The sequence below is a fragment of the Chelmon rostratus genome, chromosome 6, assembly GCF_017976325.1.
Source record: "Chelmon rostratus isolate fCheRos1 chromosome 6, fCheRos1.pri, whole genome shotgun sequence".
NCBI classification, from domain to species: domain Eukaryota; kingdom Metazoa; phylum Chordata; class Actinopteri; order Chaetodontiformes; family Chaetodontidae; genus Chelmon; species Chelmon rostratus.
Window position 1 is genome coordinate 19,889,905 of NC_055663.1, and position 19,987 is coordinate 19,909,891.

The 19,987-nt window shown below is 41.4% G+C and overlaps 2 protein-coding genes across 2 annotated transcripts; one reads left to right on the top strand and one right to left on the bottom strand.

The window, feature by feature from the left end:
- Nucleotides 1-9,279: 9,279 nt before the first annotated feature.
- Nucleotides 9,280-15,758, top strand: LOC121607789 (solute carrier organic anion transporter family member 1C1-like). Its single transcript, XM_041938744.1, has 13 exons — nt 9,280-9,424; nt 10,071-10,203; nt 10,440-10,561; nt 10,732-10,878; nt 11,392-11,490; nt 11,919-12,167; nt 12,529-12,693; nt 13,163-13,358; nt 13,587-13,752; nt 13,960-14,144; nt 14,482-14,546; nt 14,912-15,029; nt 15,533-15,758. The coding sequence occupies exons 1-13, from the start codon at nt 9,283-9,285 to the stop codon at nt 15,756-15,758; spliced, it is 2,013 nt and encodes a 670-aa protein (XP_041794678.1). The 5' UTR covers nt 9,280-9,282.
- Nucleotides 15,759-17,635: 1,877 nt separating this feature from the next.
- On the bottom strand, nt 17,636-19,500 carry bcap29 (B cell receptor associated protein 29). Its single transcript, XM_041939566.1, has 7 exons — nt 19,400-19,500; nt 19,122-19,222; nt 18,875-19,022; nt 18,574-18,709; nt 18,247-18,343; nt 17,907-18,007; nt 17,636-17,802 (listed from the first exon to the last, which is right to left on the bottom strand). Exons 1-7 carry the CDS (start codon nt 19,489-19,491, stop codon nt 17,767-17,769), a joined length of 711 nt encoding a protein of 236 aa, XP_041795500.1. The 5' UTR covers nt 19,492-19,500; the 3' UTR covers nt 17,636-17,766.
- Between the last annotated feature and the right edge of the window lie 487 nt (nt 19,501-19,987).

A 19,987-nucleotide genomic window follows, 5' to 3' on the forward strand; every position in this document is an offset into this window, starting at 1 on the left:
TATAGACTCATATACTGTATGTAAACATGAGTATGTAGTGTAGAATTACAACATATTTTTTTAAGAAATCCCACTGTGGGTCTATAGATAAACAGATGTATAGTTTAATTGTTGAAACGTCTGCCTAATGATTAAATTATTTTTTTTGTGTATTGATCAGCTTTACGTTCATCAATTCTTGCCACAGTTTCCAAGCAGGCTGTAATTTAACTTATTTCTGGAGAAAATATATCACCACACAGGTAGGTGGCATTGAGAAAAACACCACTAAAGAGAGTAAACAGGACTAAAACGTTTTAAATAACTCGATAATACGAAGGGTGAAGGTCCTCACTTTGAGGGCAAGTACTCTAATGACAACCTTTAGTCCCATAACGTTATATTTTAAAGTGAGAGCGCGCATGTTCCCTTCCTCTTTGTGGTCTTGATGGATTGTTGGACAAGAAACTGAAATAAAGACTTCCACTGAAGAGGTTCGAGATGGTTTCCTTGCCAATTTCAACCACGTTTGAGTCATTCTCCATACAGATCCACGTTCCTCTCCACTTTCTATACTGCTGCAAGCTTAGAGTGGTGTCCACTGCTGCCCACACGATGCAACAAAACATTTGGCAGCCTTCAAATAAAAATAATGCACCGCCAGCATCCTGTAGAGATCAGCTGGGCCCTGTGCAGACCTTTAACTTCAATGCAAAGTGTTTCCTGCTTTAGCATGCTATTGGTGCTACCTCAGGTCATCTGCCTTTTTTAAAAAATAGGTTTTTAGAACTGTTAGTTTCACCTCTATGACCTTATTGTTTTTACCATTGTTTTTATATTTCTATGAATGATGACTAAAAGAATCAACCACTTGTTAGCAGCAGAATGCCTGTCAGTGTTATATGGCATCGTATTTCATAAGGCTTCTGTATTATCACTTATTTTAATTTAATAGCTTATGGAGTTGAAGCTAATTTGAAGTAGTTTAGACCTTGGAGGGCTTTACAGTACTTGAGTAAATGTAATCAGTTACTTTCCACTAGTGGTGCATATTTATTTGGCGTCTCACAAAACGAGCAGCGGAATGTCACTTCTGGCTGCCATCTTTGTTTAGTTCAATCATCAAATCATAACTATGAAAGTCCAATGTTGTTTTTATTGGTCAGCAGAGGAGTGTTTTTCAAATCTAAAAACAAAAAAAAGATTGCATGTTCTGTTGTATGACCGGCAGAGTTTCGCTTGTGATTGTCTCTCAGAAACAGAAATGTACGTCCACCATTCAATACAGGAGAGGCACAAACTGGGAATGGGAGACACTGTTTTTATCATGCTAATGTTAACAGCTGGCTGATTAGGCTAAAGCTAGAGGCAGTTTTACAGGTGGTTTACAGGTGATGCCATCCACCTTGTTAGCAAAATGACCTGAATGCATCCCCCTTGTTTATACCACCTGCTTGCAGCTGTAAGCAGCAGGAACACAAAATGAATTAATTCGGAGCATCTCAGCACCTTAGCTGATTCTGCATCTCACGTTGGGTGTTTAATAGGTTACGTTAACCAACCCCTGAAGCCACAGAGAGAGGGGTGGACACGTTTATGCTAAGTGGGTCGGCTGTGTATGTACCCGTTATCCCCATAGCAACAGAGAAACTTGAGAGATGAGGTCAGACCACCTGGTGTGTCAGCAGGCTCAACGGGGGGAAGTATGACCTTATCAGATGATGCATTTTTATTAGGGGGCCTGAATATTAAAGGTGCATTGGTAACTACTTGTTTTTGCAGGCTTTTTAAAATGTCTTTCTTTTATGAAAACTGACGCTTCGGGGTGAGTTGAGGAAAAATTTGAGTGCAAAAATCCATTTTAACAGCACCAGCAAGAGTTAGCTTCAGACTGTTACATCCTTTCATCTATCGGCTTCTTTGCATTACTTTCCTGGGTCAAAACCAGTTCAGTGAACAGTCTAATTAGTTTTCAGGCAAAGAGCTGAACTTTATTCAGAAACATGATTCAATCTTCACTGTTTGCGAGCCTGTTTTTGGTGACTTCATGAATAAAGCTGCAGTTGGTTGACATTGATTCAGTCAAACAGCGTCTGCATTATTCAGAATAACAGACTTGCTCTTGGTTCTTGATGCAAGACAGTTAATTATGCTTATCAATTCCATTTCACAGTGAGTGAATAGTTTAAAGACCCTGATGCAGCCAATTTAACTGCACCAAATTTGGCAGGGAAGGCAAACATGAAGTGGTGCACACCTTCTCAATCAGGATTGTATTTTCTCAATTTACACTCATCTGCATGATGTGCTTGATGATCGGCATTCATTTTTTTCTGTGTGAGCCATCCTGAGCTGTAACCATTACATACTGTGGGAGGCGTGCCGTTTGAGCAGGAAGACGGGGAAGGCAGGTTTACTGTGCCTCTGCCACATTAATGCCACAACATGCTGCAGGTCTGCCAGATTCATTATTAATTGCGGAAATCTGAATGAAGGGTTCGTGTTGTGGCTTTGCCCACACGCTGCAGATGCCTGCAGGAGCATTTCATTGCTTGCGGCTCATTGGTGCTCAGTGGAAAGGTGGGATATTCCACGCCAAGTAGTATTCGCCGCTTTTTTGGGGGGGCGCATCACGTGCGCTTCACCGTGAACGCGGCGCTCAGTATCCACCCTGTCGCCCCCGCCGGAGCACGCTGTCCTCCGCAGCCGAGGAGCATGTACGGCATGAGCAGGTAGCTCGAAGGGAAGAGGCTCGTTCTGATGTGACACCACGGGATTCGTCTTGCCTCCATTTTTATTTTAAAATAAGAAGTTAGACACGCCGGGAGGGGAGGGGGTGAGGCTCCGAGTTGGGTAAGTGTCATGATGCTGGTTTTGGTGAAGAATGACAGTCATTGAAAGGGCATGCGGATGCGTCTTCCTCCATGTTTTGAAGTGAAGTTGCAGCGATGTGATTTTTAGATGAAGCGATTTATAGACGGACAGTCTGCCAGTGTCCCGCATCAACAAACGCTGAGAGCGGCGCTGGCAGTAGAAAACAGCGGGGGATTTGCAGCATACAGAGAAAGCTGATGCGGTTACTCAATGTGCACTGATTAATCAAGCCGAGAGCAGGTGGTATCACCAACAACTCAACAATGATCACGTGATTGTTGTTGATTGTTTCCTTTATTATAGGCAGAGAATAAAAGCCCGCTGACTTTTACTGAGAAATTGAACTCAGCACAAGTTCACTCGTTGTTTCTTGCTGTATCAAACATCATTAGTCTCTAGTCTTCAGCAGGGGCTTTCAAAGAGTTTGGGCCTCTAGAAAGTGTTGATTTGCATGTATGCACCACAGCAGACAGGCACCTGTGGATTAATGTCAATAATCTTGATCAGCCACTGCCTTTAAAGGACATTGAATCATCAGGCTAATTATTATATATATTGGGCACCGTATGATAGCTTATATTGCTTTATCATCCACATGTTTGATGCCTAAATTTGCATTATGCTGTGAGGAAACAGGAAGAAGAACAGGGAGTTTTAGACTAAACTAATATTTAGTTTAGCATATTATTTAGCTTGAGCACCGTGATCAGATAAACTCCAGTAAACTGCCCCCTCCCTCTTTCATGGACCTAACCGTGCACTCTTGTCTGAATCCCATAATGCCTCTGGAGAGCGCCCAGTATAATTGTGCATACAGTACATAGGGAACGTGGCCCATTAACATCCTCTCTCAGAGCAAACCAGACAGATAAAAGCTCTAAAGCAAGCTGATGAAAGCGGCATGTGAAATACTTGTGGGACGCAATTTAGCAGATTGTTAGCAAAAGTAAAGTCAGCGTCTTGTTATCGTTGCATGATGACAGGATGGGATGAATGGCTCTTCTTTCCATGTGCATCCCTAATTGGCAGGGCCGTTTTCTAAAATCGAAGAGCTTCCTTCATGCATAAAAGAGAAACGCTGAGGCCCTTATTGTTTACAGTCTTGTTGTGCCAAAACTGCGCTCTACTGAATGTCTGTTAAAGTCAGACGAGCATGAAAGCCCTTATGTCATCAGCTGCAGCTACATCTTTTTACTGCACAGTTCAAAGCCGTGTGTGTGGTTCACTGCATGGAGGAGGGATCCATAGGGAGTTTGTCATGTCACTGAATAAGAAGTCTGGCTTTTAAGCAGCGTCAAAGCTCTGCTCTTTACATTGCTCTGCTCTTTCTGATTCTATATGCATCTCTCTCTCTCATCATGTCATCGTTGAAAAGCACCAGACTGAACCGACTCGGTTATCTTTTGGTTACTGAAATAACTCCTTTTTCCTGGTCTTGCTCGTTTCCTTTCTAGTTTGGCATCTACAGCAGGTGTCTTGGTACAATTCTATATATGTTTAAGATTGATACTTACTTCTTTTTACAGCGTCTTTCCGTTTTTCCTGAAGCCTCTTTGCTGTCACTTTATCGATCAGATCACACCTGCAAAGAAGTGTTTTGAATCCGGCATAAAAATTGCATTTGCAACATCTGAAGCAAACCTGGTCGACTCCAGATTTCTCATCAAACCCCGATTGTACCTCTGTGGCCATTAGCGATGTCTTACATTACACATTTATCAGTCACTCATCGCTGAGTTCTGTCATTAAAGTTGACCTTCACCGCTTCTAAAGAGCTCTAAGTATCATCGCTGCTGCTGCAGAGATGATTCGACAACTGTAACAGTTGGGTGAAAGAATATTTGATAAAAATACTCACCTCTTCAGAGTGATATGATGCCTCTGGTATTTTATTTGTTTGTTCTCGGCCTGAAATAAAGCAAAGGTTCTTGTAGGCATAAGAATAGTTTGAGACAAAGTTAAGTTTTTCTATAATCTCTCATCTTCAAAGACTGTCTTCAGTCTTCTTCTTTTTTCTTCCTTTACTGTCTGTGTTTCATATCACTGCGTCTTTGTCTAAATCAGCTCATCTCCAGTATGAAATATCCAACTTAATGTATTTACTGAGCTAACTATGGGCCCGGTGAGGCTGCTATACTGCGTGCTGTAGGCATAACTGACCTACATTTTAAACTGGGCGTGAATACAGTCAGGAGTCATTACTTATATGAGAAATAATCATATACACTCATGTGATGGATGTTTTAAGAAAACGAAATGTTTTCTCTTCTGCTTGGCCTTGCCTCAAAATATTTCTTTGCATTTTATTTGACTGTCATTTGCATTATCAGGTTTGCATGTAGTGAGATTTCTTTACCCACTAATCTCCAGGGTTACATAGTTTCCAGGCTGGGAACAGCTGAGGCCGGAGGCATTATGTTTACAGGTTGTGCGTCATTATGCTCCACTCTTGTGAACATGATGTCGCAGGAACGGCTTGAGGGAATATCTTCAAATTTTGCACAAAGGTCCACTTGGACTCAAGGATGAACTGCTTACATTTTTGTGGTCAAAGGTCACTGTGACCCGACACAACACACCTGTGGCCATAACTTAAGAATTCATTCATGCTCAAGATCGCTGCATCATATAATGTCTTAAATGCACTGGATACAGTGTGCATATAGAACAATGTTTGAGTTGATGGAGCTAGGCAAGCAATTTATCATTCTTTCCAGTGTTTTAAGCTAGGCTATACAAATCTTAGACATACAGTATCTGTTGCAAATGCCTCTATGTTTAACTGTACTGTGGTCTAAGAAGCCTTTCCTAATATAAAGGCCTCTCATGATGAGCTGTCTGACTTCTAAATCTGAAATCCTTCCAGCACCTGTGAGTGAGGACGGCCGTCTAAAAAGAAACCACAGCTCAGACAAGGTACAGCAGGAGGCTGCCATGAAGAAGATGGACAACACAGCCACAGGCAGCTGGACTCTGGACAACAACCCTTCCTCCTCTGCAGTGAAGAACTCCTGCCACCCCAGTCTGAAGGTAGCGTTATCTACCAGAGAACGGCCTTAAGAACATGTGTTTCAGCCTGAGGGCCCATGGGTAATTTTCAAAGTCACCTGAGTGGCCTAGAGGGGAAACACAAACATATCTCCAATGATTGGGATCACATGTATGTGAGAAAGAGAGGCACAGAGTGAATATGCTGCTCTATGCACAATCTTGTGTCTGTGTTTCATGCAGAAGTTACAAATGCAGGCATCTCTGCTGCCCTGCGAAGTCTCTCATTCAAAAAGCAAATTCTTGACGGAAAACTAGCTGCATGAAACCATTTTAAGTGTCTCCTGTGTGTCTTGGTGTTAATCCACTCAAGGTGTTGAGTGCAGCAGCTCTCTGTGCCCTTTGGTCTGGGTATTAAGTCGTTGTGAAAAATTCCTGAGACAAAGTTTGTGCTTCAGTAAAATAGGTCAGAACAGAGGGTCTGTACCTCTTTATTGGATTAGGAAGCACATTGGACAATAGTTAAAAAAGCTGCTTAGTGAAGTACTTGGGAAACCACAAGCAATAATAAGGAATTCCAGTCATGCTGCCTTTTTGTCCATGTGTGTTTTCCATCGGAATGTGATAATCCTACCGTGAACTTCCAGCCTGGTCTTTGTTTCGCCCTTCAGTGTCTCATACAGACGCACACGGTGACCTTCAGCGTCTGTATGAGGTGCACCAGGCTTTCAGCTAACCCCAATGTAAACCCATCCACAGCAGTGTTAGACGCTCAGAGCAAGATGACCTAGTGCAAAGAGCAAGGCGAAGGTGTCACGACTTTCACACAGGAGTCTGGGGTCCTTGTCCAGTGAGAAACCAAAAGTGAACATTCCCTAAACCTTTACAGGTAGTTTTGGTGCCTGAACCATCTTTCATCTTTCTGTTTCCTGTTACCTCTGAGATTTTAAGCCTTTTTTTAATGAGCTATACAATATTTGGTTCATATTATCAGAAAGAATTACATTTTTATTTAATTAATTCAACATAGATTATCCCTAAATATGTTTGTTCTAATAACTTTTGAAATTATTTCAGAAAACCACATTATGAAAGCTACATCACAACTGAGGACACCACTTTTGAAAATTTGCCATTTTTACTTTGATAAAAGAGCGATTGAGGACTTATAAGTAATAATAAGTTTTACGTTTCTTATGAAACAAAGTCACAAAGTGGCTCACAATTACTCTCACAATGCCGACGCCATGATGCTTGTGTGAGGTTTCTAGATCTCCAAGTAAATACTGTTAACGCAGTCATATGAGACTGACGTGCCTCAGCAATCCTGCAGAAGCATTATATCCATACTTGTACAGTGTTGAGAGATATATTATTTGCCTGCAGACCACCCAGGTGGTTGCCATAGCTCCACTGGTGCCTCTTCGCTCCGCTGATGATTCAGGGGTTTGATGATGTGCCCTCTAGGGTGCCCTTCCAGTGGAGAAAACATGATGGAAGAAGAGCCCTCTCGTGTGCTCTGTCTGCAGATGAAATGCGATGCAGTGCCATATAAGCTGCCCTACATGTTAGAAAATTAGTTGGCCTCACGAGCTTCTCAATGGTTAAATAGTTCTGCATGTGTTTTTATTACAAAAGTGTAGCAGTTATCATTTAAATCTGAGCCACATAACAAAGTGTTTGGAAGTGTAACTGATTAGCCCCTCACAGATATGAGACTTTCTTCTTCTCGCTCTGCAAAGCCATGTTAAGGGAGACTACTGCTGCAGAGAAAGTGAGACTGAGTGAGGATAAAATGCTAGCAAGTCAAATTACACACTTATTTTTATATTAGACTAGTGTTATACAGCATCTCTATAAACTCACATGCTCCTCTGTTTTTAAGCTTCTTGTTCAGCTGTATTCTGATTGGACGAGCTCTGGGTCAAAGACGAATGGGGTTGCAGTTCAGATGATGGTCCGAGCTGTGTGCATTGTCCACACTAGCGCTGCTGCAGGATTGGCCATCATTGCAATTTCCAGAAGCAGGCTGGGTTTTTGAGCCACTCGAGCAGACCACTCAGTCCAGCTGAGGCTGTCGGGCTCATTACTCATGCTGTTCGTGATCTACTTCCAATTAAGCTTTTCTCTGTTTCTATTGGTTATGAAATATGTGGTTTTCCCAAAGGTGTGAGTTATGCTTACACTGGGAGCCATGATCTGATCAGACACCAGTTTTCAGACAGTATGTCTGTAATAGACATACAGAGAATGCTCAACAGACACTTTCACTATCAGGGTAGATTACAGTAATGATGTAAAAATACTGTAATGCTGTAAAACGAGAATATATTACCAGTATTTCTGGTCTGTTGATGCAGCTTCTTAACTAACCAGCTGAGCTAAGGAGTAAATGTGCCTCAAATTACATTTGCAAGATTTTTGTGTTCTTTGATGATTAAGTTGTATATCTTTGGGTTTTGGACTGTTGGTCAGACAAAGGAAGATGAATATGTCACATGAAACTATTTGCACACTGTATGCATGACATTTTGTAGGCCGTAGAATTATTGTGATAATGAAGATAGCTATTAATTGATTCAATTTTGGGCCTCGAAATAGTGTCTTGATATCATCTGTCTCGCTGTGAATATAAGAATAGGTTTTTTTAGGTTATTTCTTTAGTTTCAATAATTCATGAATTTGCACTTGAGTATGTTCACAGCATACCTCACTGATACACAGAGCACTCAGGTCCTCTGATGGCCACAAAGACCAGAATAGAAATTGGGCTCATTATTGGCTTTGGAAACCTGCATGGATGTATCCTTAAAATAGGTTATAAATGGTAATAACATTATTGTTAGAAATGTGGTATTTGAATTCATAGCTGCTGTCAAATGCATGTATACATGTGTGTGTTTGTCTCTGCCATGCTCGGGCTATTTTCATCCCTGAGACTGCAGGCTGTGGTTGCCTCTCACCTGTTTCCAATTACGCTGCGTGTCAGTGTCTGTGTCCTTGTGGGATTGGCTTCTCTATCAAACTTGCCTTGCCTCTAATCCTCCCTTTGTTACTGGCTGTCAGTGTCCACAGGTGGCTTAGCAAAAGGAAGAGGGAGCTCAATACTGGACCGAACTTTAGCAGAACATTGCAAGCTTTGCCTTTACAAAAGTCTATCTGCACTGCAAGTTCAAGTCATGCATATACACACATACGCTCAGAAATACAAGTCACAAGCTACTGCTCAGTTACAGGAAATCTTTCTGTCTCTATATATCTTATTATATATCTTAAATCCCTTTTCAGCCCAGCCTTTAGAATGCAACTCTCTTACTTTTCATGTTTCCTCTCCACTGTAACTCTAGTAATCCTAATAATATAAAACAATAATACTGCTATCATTGAAGCACTTTAAGGCCATTTTGTTTGACACAGTCTTCTCTTTCTGCATCTCTGTAGATGTTCCTTGCAGCCTTGTCCTTCGCCTACTTTGCCAAGGCTTTATCTGGCAGCTATATGAAGAGCACAATTACACAACTAGAGAGGCGATTCGATATCCCCAGTTATCTGATCGGCATCATAGACGGCAGCTTTGAAATAGGTGAGTTTCTCAATTTCGTTTTACCCACGTTTCTCTTTATTTACTGGCCACTTGTGTACGTTTTGAAGCATTTAGATGCTAATGCAAGTAAGCCATGAATGTCATCGGGCATGTCATCGGGCTTGACACTATAGAACGTATGCATCCCCTTTGAGCATGAAATAGTCACTGGTCGTGTACCTAATTCACTCTTAATGAGTGAAGAACCCCTTGAAGCTACAGCATGAGGGCTTGGAAAAGAGCGATTTTGTAAAGGTTTATGCAGTTGCAGAACAAGCTGTGGACACTGAATTAAACATGTGTAATATTGCATGCATTTGGTTCAGATAATAATGAATATTCACGCTGAGTCTGATCAAAACATACACAATTCTCTGTATCTGATATACAGGCAGTGGGCTCGTGAGACACATTTGTCCCTTAAATTTTGTGAAACCCTAGTTTGCATGAAAACACATATTTTAGATTTATATTATACTGTATATTTAGATGTTCACAGTTGTTTTTGTGGAGTCTTTTTCTTGTGTATATATTAAAACTTTGTAGAATACTAATTTCAGTTCTCTCAACAGAAGGCTAAATCTAGTATGTATTTAATGCCTTTGACCCACCTTCACCTTCTTTTCTCACCATTTCAACCCTGTAGGAAATTTGTTGGTGATTGCCTTTGTGAGCTATTTTGGTGCCAAACTCCACCGACCCAAGATCATAGCAATCGGATGTGTATTGATGTCTTTCGGGACCTTTTTGATCGCCATGCCTCATTTCATCATTGGCCGGTAGGCTAAGTGTCATGTCCGTATGCGTGCATTGCAGTTCACAAATTCCATCAGTTTATTTCTTTCATTTAACTCTTTAAGGTTCACAGTAAACACAGTGTAGTTACAGTATGTCTTGCACTCTGAAAAATGCACTCTCTGATGTATAATTTGTGCTTCACATTGTGAGTATCTAACGATACCTGACGCTTTCTCCCTTCCCTTGTTTAACAGTCACATTGGTATTTTGTACGCAGCTATAAGATCGAAACATCAGTTAGATCTTCAGTGAATTCAACCAATAACCTCTCTCCATGTCCAGAAAGCTCACCTGAGTCCACCAGGGCAGGTGACAGACCCTCTTTACTGCCCCCTAGAGGTGAGATTAAGAGTAGAATCCTTATTGCTGTTTGTCAAAGAAACCCCACATTGCTTTGTGAAAATGTGGTAATATAGAAAATAGAAAGATAGATGTGCATGGATTCAGTTCATTGTAATGTTTTTGTTAATGTTTTGTCAGTTTTTGAGGATTTCAATTTTGACTTGTAGGATGTGAGCGAGAGTCAAGTGTTTCGATGTGGATCTACGTGTTTCTGGGAAATGTCCTGCGTGGTATTGGAGAGACTCCAGTACAGCCTTTGGGAATCTCCTACATTGACGACTACTCACAGTCCGAGAACGCTGCCCTCTATATTGGTAATTACTTGCTCACTGTCTAAGTTAGCAGCTTTGCTATGGATTCAGGTCTTTTCATTTTTAACGTAATCAATTCAGGAAGTGTATTTGTATAGTTGAATAAAGAGTAGCAGCCGATGTAAATCTTTTTCATTGTCACCGCCCTCACACACTTGTTTACAATAAAACATTTTCTTGTTTTAGGTGTATATTAAAAAAAGATTAGAGGACAAAACAAATAATACAACATGATACAGTAACAATTTAAAATACTCATGCAGGTATAAAACATGTATTAAGGATTAATTGGGAGTTGGATTGGATCTCACCTCCTGACTACATATTTAATACACACAGGCTTTTGCTCAAACAAAAATAGATGGTATGACAGTGGTATTATGCTACGAAATAACTAACTCAAAATACCTCTTAACTCGCTGCTGAATTGAGCCCAAACATAGGATGTTATGTTTGTATGTTAGCAGGTGCTGAATGTGGTAAAATGAAAACCCCTTTTCTGTTATTATATTCTAGGATGTGTTCAAACCATATCAGTTATTGGTCCTGTCTTTGGGTACCTGCTGGGGTCGCTGTGTGCCAAGATCTACGTTGACATCGGCTATGTTGACATGGGTGAGTGCGCTGTCGTCTGACTGATAAATTACGACTGATTAAACAACATTATTGTGTTTTCTAAATTGTTGTTGCAGATCTCATTGGTTCACACTGCAGAGATGCACTCACACCCCTCTGTGCAGAGTTGGATGTAGAAATTGGTTTGTGTAAATTACAGCGTTAAAGGTCCAGTGTAGGATTTAGTGGCATCTAGTGGTGAGGTTGCAGATTGCAACCAACTGAAAACCCGTCTCCTCACCTTGCCCTTCCAAGCATGTTGGAGAACCCTGAAACTGACTGTATATAAATTGTGCTTTATGAATACATTCCCTTGCTTTGCCATAGAAATTAATATAACTAAAAGAAAATGAATGAAAATGTAACTATAGTAAATGATACCAAACATACCCACATACTGTGCTGATTGGGTTCCTATCTCTGAGCAGAGACGGTGACTATTACCCCTGCTGATGCCCGCTGGGTGGGGGCGTGGTGGCTGGGCTACCTCATCGCTGGTACCATCACCCTCATGTCTGCCGTTCCTTTCTGGTTCCTGCCTAAATCACTGCCCATGCCTGTGGATAAACACGACACCAGCTGCACCCCAGAGCAAACCAGGTTCATCAAAGATTCCCCAACCATGGTGCACAAGTTCAGACCTGAGGAGCCGGCTAATTTACATCAGATGGCCAAAGGTATGATCACAGTACCTCCTCACCTGAGTCTCTTCTGTGACAAGTTTCCCTAAGAAAACTTTATTGATCTGCAGTTCTCACATTTCTACCACAGCTGCAAGCTGATGTCTTTAAACTTTATTCCTCCTTGTGAATTTACATTGTCTTCAGATCCAAGAACAACTTTGTTAGCAGTTAATCCCCTTATACAAAAGGTTCTGTCATTTTAAACATGTTCGTGGGTCCAGTGTTGAGCATCATGTGCCTGTTTTGAATACAATGGCAGTCTGTAAATTCATAAGAGACAAAAAAAAAACATGCTCAGGTGTGTTGAAAGAGGCAATGCCTATGTTTTAAGTGCTATTCATGCTTCCCCACGCAGATTTTGTGCCCACAGTGAAGAGTCTCCTTGGAAATCCTGTGTACATCATCTACTTATGCGTGACCATCATTCAGTTCAACTCTCTCATCGGGATGGTCACCTACAAACCCAAATACATTGAGCAACACTATGGCCAGTCAGCATCAAAAGCCAATTTTCTCATGGGTGAGCAGAGTGTTTTGATAATTCATCGTGTTTACCCTGTTTGGATGATTCACTTCATCTTTGTAGATGAGTTACAAGCTTGTTCGAAACCTTTATAGCCTCACTGAAAGGAGAGTATTCAAGGATGCAAAGTGATGTGAGCTGGACAGTCATCATAAGTGTTTCATGAGCCAGCTTTTGATGAATTTTTTATGCTCCAACTCCCACATCCCTCTTAGGTAAATGCGGCAGCTTCAAAATGACAACCAGGTTTACCGCGATTGAAATGACAAACACTGATTTTAAAAAAACCCACAGATATGTGAGAACAATTATAAGGTCAACCTGAGGGAATAGGAGACAGTATAACAGCCTTGTTCTTTGAATCCACGTAGCTGAATGAGCGGTGTCGCTGCCTGATGTTGCCTGTTCATGTGCGTCCTGATCCTCTATCCCTTTAAGAGTCTGTTGTATTCTGCGGTTTGGCTAGGCATGATCAACATCCCAGCTGTGGCCCTGGGGATGTTCTCTGGAGGGGTCATCATGAAGAAGTACAAGCTGGGTATCATGGGAGCAGCTAAATTTGCCTTCGGGACCTCCCTGCTGGGCTACTTCCTGTCGCTCTTTTTCTTCGCCATGGGCTGTGAGAACTCCAAGGTGGCAGGCATCACAGTTCCATACACCGGGTATGTGATGTCTGGATGCATTTCCCTCATAACCAAGTGGAATTGGTGACATTCAGCAGAAGGATCATATCAGCTACTGCACTTTCTTGGGTTCGTTCTGTGTTGCGTTGCCTTTCTTCGTCTCTGTTTTCACACTCCGCGCACACAGTGACCGTAGCTTCTTATTTGATCAAATTTTCATATGAGCTGTCAATAATAAATGCATTTCCTTCACGTTTTCACATGCAGAGTGGAAGGCTTGCCTTATCAGGAACCGTCCCTCTTCTCTGACTGTAATTCGGGTTGCTTGTGTTCGAGGAGGGAGTGGGATCCGGTGTGTGGAGAGAACGGGATCACCTACGTGTCCCCGTGCTTGGCTGGATGCACCTCCTCCACTGGCTCTGGCAGAAATACGGTCAGACACACACCAACGACATCACGACACGCTCATATTTAACAGTATAACTGTTGACCAACAAGCACAACTTAATATTTCAGCTTAATTATAGTGTTTCGTTCATATCGTGCAAGTCAGTTGTATTTGTGTGATGGGACAAGTGTTTCCTGCTGTGCTGCCGCTCACCTCTCACGGATAAAAACTCATTGTTTTCTTCTTTGTTAGGTGTTTGACCATTGCAGGTGTGTGGCGCTCACTGATGCCAAACCAGGAAACCTGACGGCCATTCTGGGTCAGTGTCCACGTCGAGACAGCTGTGACAAAATCTTCCCTTACTTCCTGGCTCTGTCCGTCCTCAGCTCCTTCATCATCTCTCTTGGGGGAACACCAGGCTTCGTGCTGCTCGTCAGGTCCGTCCACAAACACAAGACTCATCTCACATGCAGCCTGTTGTTGAAGCATCACTTTGTCAGTCTCGGACAGATTACACTCACTGCTGTTATCAGAGTCACTTCCATATGATACAGTGTCATCAGTGGAGACATTTATAACTAGAACTGTCAAAAATGAGAAGTTTTCATTAAAGCATTTTCCTTCTTTTGTACCTTAAAGCATCTTATCAATGGTAATGTTCATTTGTAGCTTTTTGTTACGTCTCCCAGCACAAAAATCGTAAATAATTGTAGTTCTTTAAGTGTTGCGAGGTAAAAAGGTTGAGTTTCCTTTTACATTTCTTTTTCTCTATAGGTGCATTAAACCTGAGCTGAAATCTCTTGCTCTTGGAATCCACACGTTGGCCACTCGCACCCTGGGTGAGAGCCATCTTTCGTACTTTACTGTCTACTTGGTGTGAATGTCAGGTGCACGGAAATTTCTTTAGTGCTGACGTTCAACCTACTGTACATTGGATTGAGCACAGTTACTAGAATAATATGTGTGGACACAAACCATTTTGTGTTTCTCATCATTACATATTTCTATAAATGTAAAATTAAACTCAGTAACTCAGTTTCAATTAAATAGCATTATTATAATCACTATAATAAGTACGGCGATAACAGTAAATATATTTTGTGTTACATTTTATCAAAGTTTCAAATGTTGGACATCTGATCTTGAAGCACCCCTTAATTTGCTGTTTGTTTGAGGTAACAAGTTCTTTTTAATTACACAACAGCTGGAATACCTGCACCTATATACTTCGGAGCCATAATCGACACAACATGCCTCAAATGGGCGTACAAGATGTGCGGAGGAAGAGGAGCATGCAGGATATATAACACCTCAGCTTACAGGTAATTGGATCTGTAAGGCTTTTGTTATGAAATCCTGTATGTGATATCCACTAGCGCTGCCCTGCCCTGTAATGCTCAGTAACAAAATTATTAGGTTGAAGAATAGAGAGACAGTGTTGCAGTTGTTAGACTCTTACCACAAATATGTAGTGTACCAGGTAGCTTTACCACAAGGATGCCAGAGGGAAGGCCATGTAAGCTGCGTTCTAAATCAGAAGATGCTACTCATGAAGGTGAAGAAGGAAATCTAAACCTTTACCTCTGCCCCAAATTAGACCAGTCGGGTGATTCTTTATTAGTCAACGGTATTAGTATTATGAGTCATTTTAGAATGGAAGGAATACATCTTATCTAATAAGAGTAGAGGTGCACCAATGTTCTTTGAACTACTAGATTTGCATCCTGATTTGTGTTTGTATTTGTAAAAAACTTGAGACTGAAATTGTGACTTAGCTTGGACTCTTTCCCAGTTTGGACCGAGTATTCCTTTGTTCTCTCTGCAGGATCGTGTACCTGGGCCTGACGCTTGGCTTGAGGACAGTCTCCTTCTTCCTGTGTATTTCAGGCTTTGCTCTGCTCAAAAGACATATTAAGAGGGAGGAGAAGTATGCTCTGACCAATGGGAGTGCGGAGTTGGAGTCACTGAGGAAAGAGGAGAACAGCTCCACACACTGTGAGCAGTTCATGCTGGCCTCGGACTGCAATCCTGACAGAGAGACTCGCTTGTGAGCCTCAGCACAACTTCTTCTCTGCTCCACGGAGCCCCTCAGATGTATAGAGGAACACACACTGTGGACACTTTTCATAGCACACAGAGGATATATTTGTACAAGATTTGTGTAGACGTGATACCTGATAGAAGAGTCATTTCAAAAACAAAATATGCTGGAATGTATAAATTAACGTGTTTGTGTTTTACATGAATGGAAGACTTTTGTAGAAAAAAGTAAGTGCTGTATTTTCTATGTTGGTCTAAGTTTTTTTTATGATTAAACTTGATAAAATGGATTTTTGGACTGAATATATGTTAAGGTGCCTGAATAATGATGATAATCATGTCAGTCTTGTGTGTGGGGCTTTCAGAAGAGATGCTGGAGAGATTAAACAGGCCTGCTGACTGTATCTGCGGCACATCTGGTGGAAGAACAGTGAATGTGGCCACACTGAGGCAAAGATGGTGGTTCAACCTGTGGATGATTTGGGTAAACAAGCAGATCAAGCCTAGGGGCAACACAGGAACAGCATGCTAACGAGATAATCATTCAGAGGGCAAACTACAACTTCCTGTCCAGATGTAACAAAACATTCCTTCAGTAAAATTGCTATTTCATGACGCTTTGTGGCTTTGACAATCAAACTTCTCTCAATCTTACTGTACTGTAGCAAGCTGACGCTGCTGCTCCTAAGGTCGAGACTGAACTGTCAAACTCCACTTTTAAGTGCACGTGGATGAGAAGCCGTAGAGGAGCTCAGAATCATGCCAAGTTTGAACATCTGAAGTTCCTTGATGCTGCTAATGATAGAGCAGATGCAGGAGTTGACCTTGAGTTGTGATTGTTTTTTCAGTCTGTCAATCTCTGCTATAAATTTCAGAAATTTGGGATTTTGCAGCGCTGCGTTTTCAGCCATGATACACCTGTCAGTACTGCTGTATATGCACCATATCACCTCACAACACCAGACTTGTAGAGCTGCTTATGTTTACCAGAATTGTCTCTGAGAGAAATGTTACTTCTATGAATAACGTGACACCGTTTGATCTTATGTGTATTGTATATTGTTTTTGTTTTTGGCTTTGATAATGAGGCTTATTATAAAACCTACCACATCTCCCTGACTGTACACTGCGCCTCATTATGAAGCTCACTGCATTTTGTTGTCATTGTGTGATCCTATTCTGTGTCAACGTGGTACCAGCAACAATGATTGATCGCAGCATGTCAATGAGGAACCCACTGTCTGGGGTTTTGTTTATTATTCATGTTCATGCCAACCAGACTGTCAACAAATTACAAAACGTCAAAAACAGCTGGGTCAAACAGCATAAAAGATCATTTACAGTATTTGTCAGAATTTGAATAGCTGTTAAAAAAAGAGATGCTTTTGAAAAACAATGAAGCAGCTTTTGTCCAAAGGTTTATAATGAACATGCAACATGCACATGTGACAGAAATTCGCTGATGTGGAATCAGTAAATTCGAATTCATAACTACTATAAAAATGCAGGAACTCATTATACAGCATGTGTGCATCAGTCATGTGCTGAGGAAGGGGGGTTGTGTTGCTCTGGTCTGTGCAAATCTTTTAAGTAAACTGGTGCACAATCTTCCTACAGTGACATTAAGTTTAGCATAATAGCATAATGTAGTTCTGGGATGTTGTCAGGTGTTCATCATTATTAAATGTTTGCATTATCAATAAGCAGGAGCCCTGAGAGAAATTTTAATTCACTTGTACACTTTTAATACTTGCAAAAAAAAGGACATATTTTAGGTTTGTGATAAAGATTTTTTGCAGCATTTGAAAGCTTGACATGCAACAGTTTGTTTAATCCTTTAATTAAAAATGTGCTTCAGTTCAAACTTCAAAGGAAAAAGTTTGTAAAAGATAATAGAAACATGGCCTCTGCTGGTCTACTGCATATAGTACATGCTTCCAGTGTAATGAGAAGAAACTGCATCCATGAAACAAATGGAACAAACAACACCTGAAAACAATTGCCACTGCACTCCTGTGGTTACTGATCCTTTTTGTCTGCAGGACTCTGGAGATTCTGTGGACCAAGTAAAGGATTGAAAATAGAATCACTCAGGTAATATACAGTGAGTAGTTTGTGATTTGGTGCACGCACATATGAAACACATCTGTGTGTTTTACCTGGAGTTGATGGTGTTCTGTCAATAGTCTGTCATACTCTTGTGCCAGACCTTTGGCCTGCCTCCTCATGGCCTCCACTTCAGCATGAGACTTGTGCACAGCTGCACACACAAACATTACAGCATTTCTAAATTGCTCCATATATCATCAATGCCCCTGAAAATGAGCTTCTTTCATGATACCACAGCTAGCAGTTTGCAAGAAGTGACCTGTGGTAGTCCATGCTCTGCTAATGTTGAACAGAATTATAGCTTCTCATGAACATTTTATTGTAAGAATGATTCTTTGGTTTTAAAATGACTGCAGATTATTCTGTGTGAAGAAAGTGACGATCACTCACCCTCCTCAGCAGCCTTCACTTGATTTGCCAGCTTCTCTACCTCCAACCTCAGTTGCTGGTTTTTCGCTGACATGGATTTTTCCTCGTCCAGGAGAGCCTGAGCACAAAGGACTCTCCTTAATTACTAACAGCAGACTACAGAGCAAATACAAAATACACAGCAGCAATACTGTGAAAAAACAGCATGTATCAAAGGGTCACAAATATTTTGAGAACAAAAGAAGGTACACAATAAACTGCAGTAGATGGTACACAAAAGGAAGGAAGAGGCCTTAAGACTGTAAGAAAAAACATATAGTTTTAGTTCTGTCATTAGTCTCTGATTACTTGTTTCAGCATCAGGTTGTCATCCTCGTGCTGCTTGGCTGCTTTGACAGCACTGTCCATCTGCGCCTGAAGACCTGCACTGTTCTCCATGGTGACAGCAATCTGGTTTAGCAAGGTGACAACTCGACGCATGATGCTGTGATGAGTTCACAGGACAGGAAAAGACAAGAACCGGTAGAAAAAAAGGCAGGACAGGATCTCAGAAAGCGAATTGGAAAGAGGATTGTGTGGAATTGTAAAGTTGTGTTTGTATTTGGATATTCTGCTATTGAGAATAAGTGTGGATAGAAATGACACTAACAGCCAGAGGAAGAGAGAGAAGCCAGATATGTAGAGGTTCCTCTGGGCTCTGAACAGCTTCATGTGCACGTGGTCGTACACGTTTGGGTTCACCTTGGCATCTTGCATGGGCTCGGGACCCGAGTACTTCTGCACCTCACGGACAGCATCTGAGAGCAGACAGGGGGCACAGAAACATGACTGATGCCGACGCTGACAACATCTACTCAGCTTTATTCAGTGTCTGTCACTCACAGCAGATTGCTCACCAAGGAAAAGAACAATAAGCACCATGATCATGGTGAAGAAGCATTTGTTCCAATATGGAGATAACCAGTTCCATATTTTCAAGCTGAAAACCAAACGCCATCTACAAAAGAAGGCAAAAAGGGACACAGTGAGCCTCTCTTAAAATACATTTGATCTACCTAGAAAGGACATGGATGCACTCTGCTGGTGATATGTGTGAACTGCCTCTTTCACTTTTCTTATTTACTGTCAAAATGTTCTTGACTATGTTTTGGGTTTGTGTGTTAAACTGCAGTACCTCTTTGCTGATATGAAGGGTATACACAGGATGAGATTGACTGCTATCTCTGCGTATAGGAAGAAAGCCACAGCCGTCCACTGGAGAGTCATTGTGACTCTGATTTCCTGAGGAGATCAACAGTTTTAATAAGATCTATGTATAGCATGAGTAAGTGGCAGTGAAAGTCAATAAATATGCAAAAAAACACTTCTTTTTAAAATTCATTCTTTGCACACTAAACTACGTGCAGGATATACTGTACTCTGCTACCCTTTTATTTTGTAGTGGGTTTCACACACACACACACACACACACACGTTTCTGTAGACCTCGTACACACAACAGGCGATCTGCAGCAGGCATTCACAGCCCTTTTGCTATATTTAGGCTTTTACTTCTGTGTCTATTCTTACTCTTCTGCATTAGTATTGTCGGCTGCTGTTCTCATTTTGTTTAAGAGCAGGAGGTGGTCGGTCTAGTCGATTAGTAGAGTTGTAGGCTTACCGGACAGAGCTGAACAATCAGGAGAATGGGAAAGTCCAGATAAGCGCTTGCATGAGCTCACACACATTGACAACAGCTGCTGGTGAGCATCTGAGGAGCTGC

Bases quoted from the DNA above. Each gene is read 5' to 3' on its own strand.
- bcap29 (XM_041939566.1), bottom strand. From the start codon at position 19,491: ATGACTCTCCAGTGGACGGCTGTGGCTTTCTTCCTATACGCAGAGATA. The intron at 19,223-19,399 runs GTACTGCAGTTT...CTTCTTTTGTAG, and splicing joins CCCTTCATATCAGCAAAGAG to ATGGCGTTTGGTTTTCAGCT. The intron at 18,008-18,246 runs GTGAGTGATCGT...TTGTGTGTGCAG, and splicing joins AGTGAAGGCTGCTGAGGAGG to CTGTGCACAAGTCTCATGCT.
- LOC121607789 (XM_041938744.1), top strand. From the start codon at position 9,283: ATGTTCCTTGCAGCCTTGTCCTTCGCCTACTTTGCCAAGGCTTTATCT. The intron at 11,491-11,918 runs GTGAGTGCGCTG...ATCTCTGAGCAG, and splicing joins CATCGGCTATGTTGACATGG to AGACGGTGACTATTACCCCT. The intron at 13,359-13,586 runs GTATGTGATGTC...TTTCACATGCAG, and splicing joins ATCACAGTTCCATACACCGG to AGTGGAAGGCTTGCCTTATC.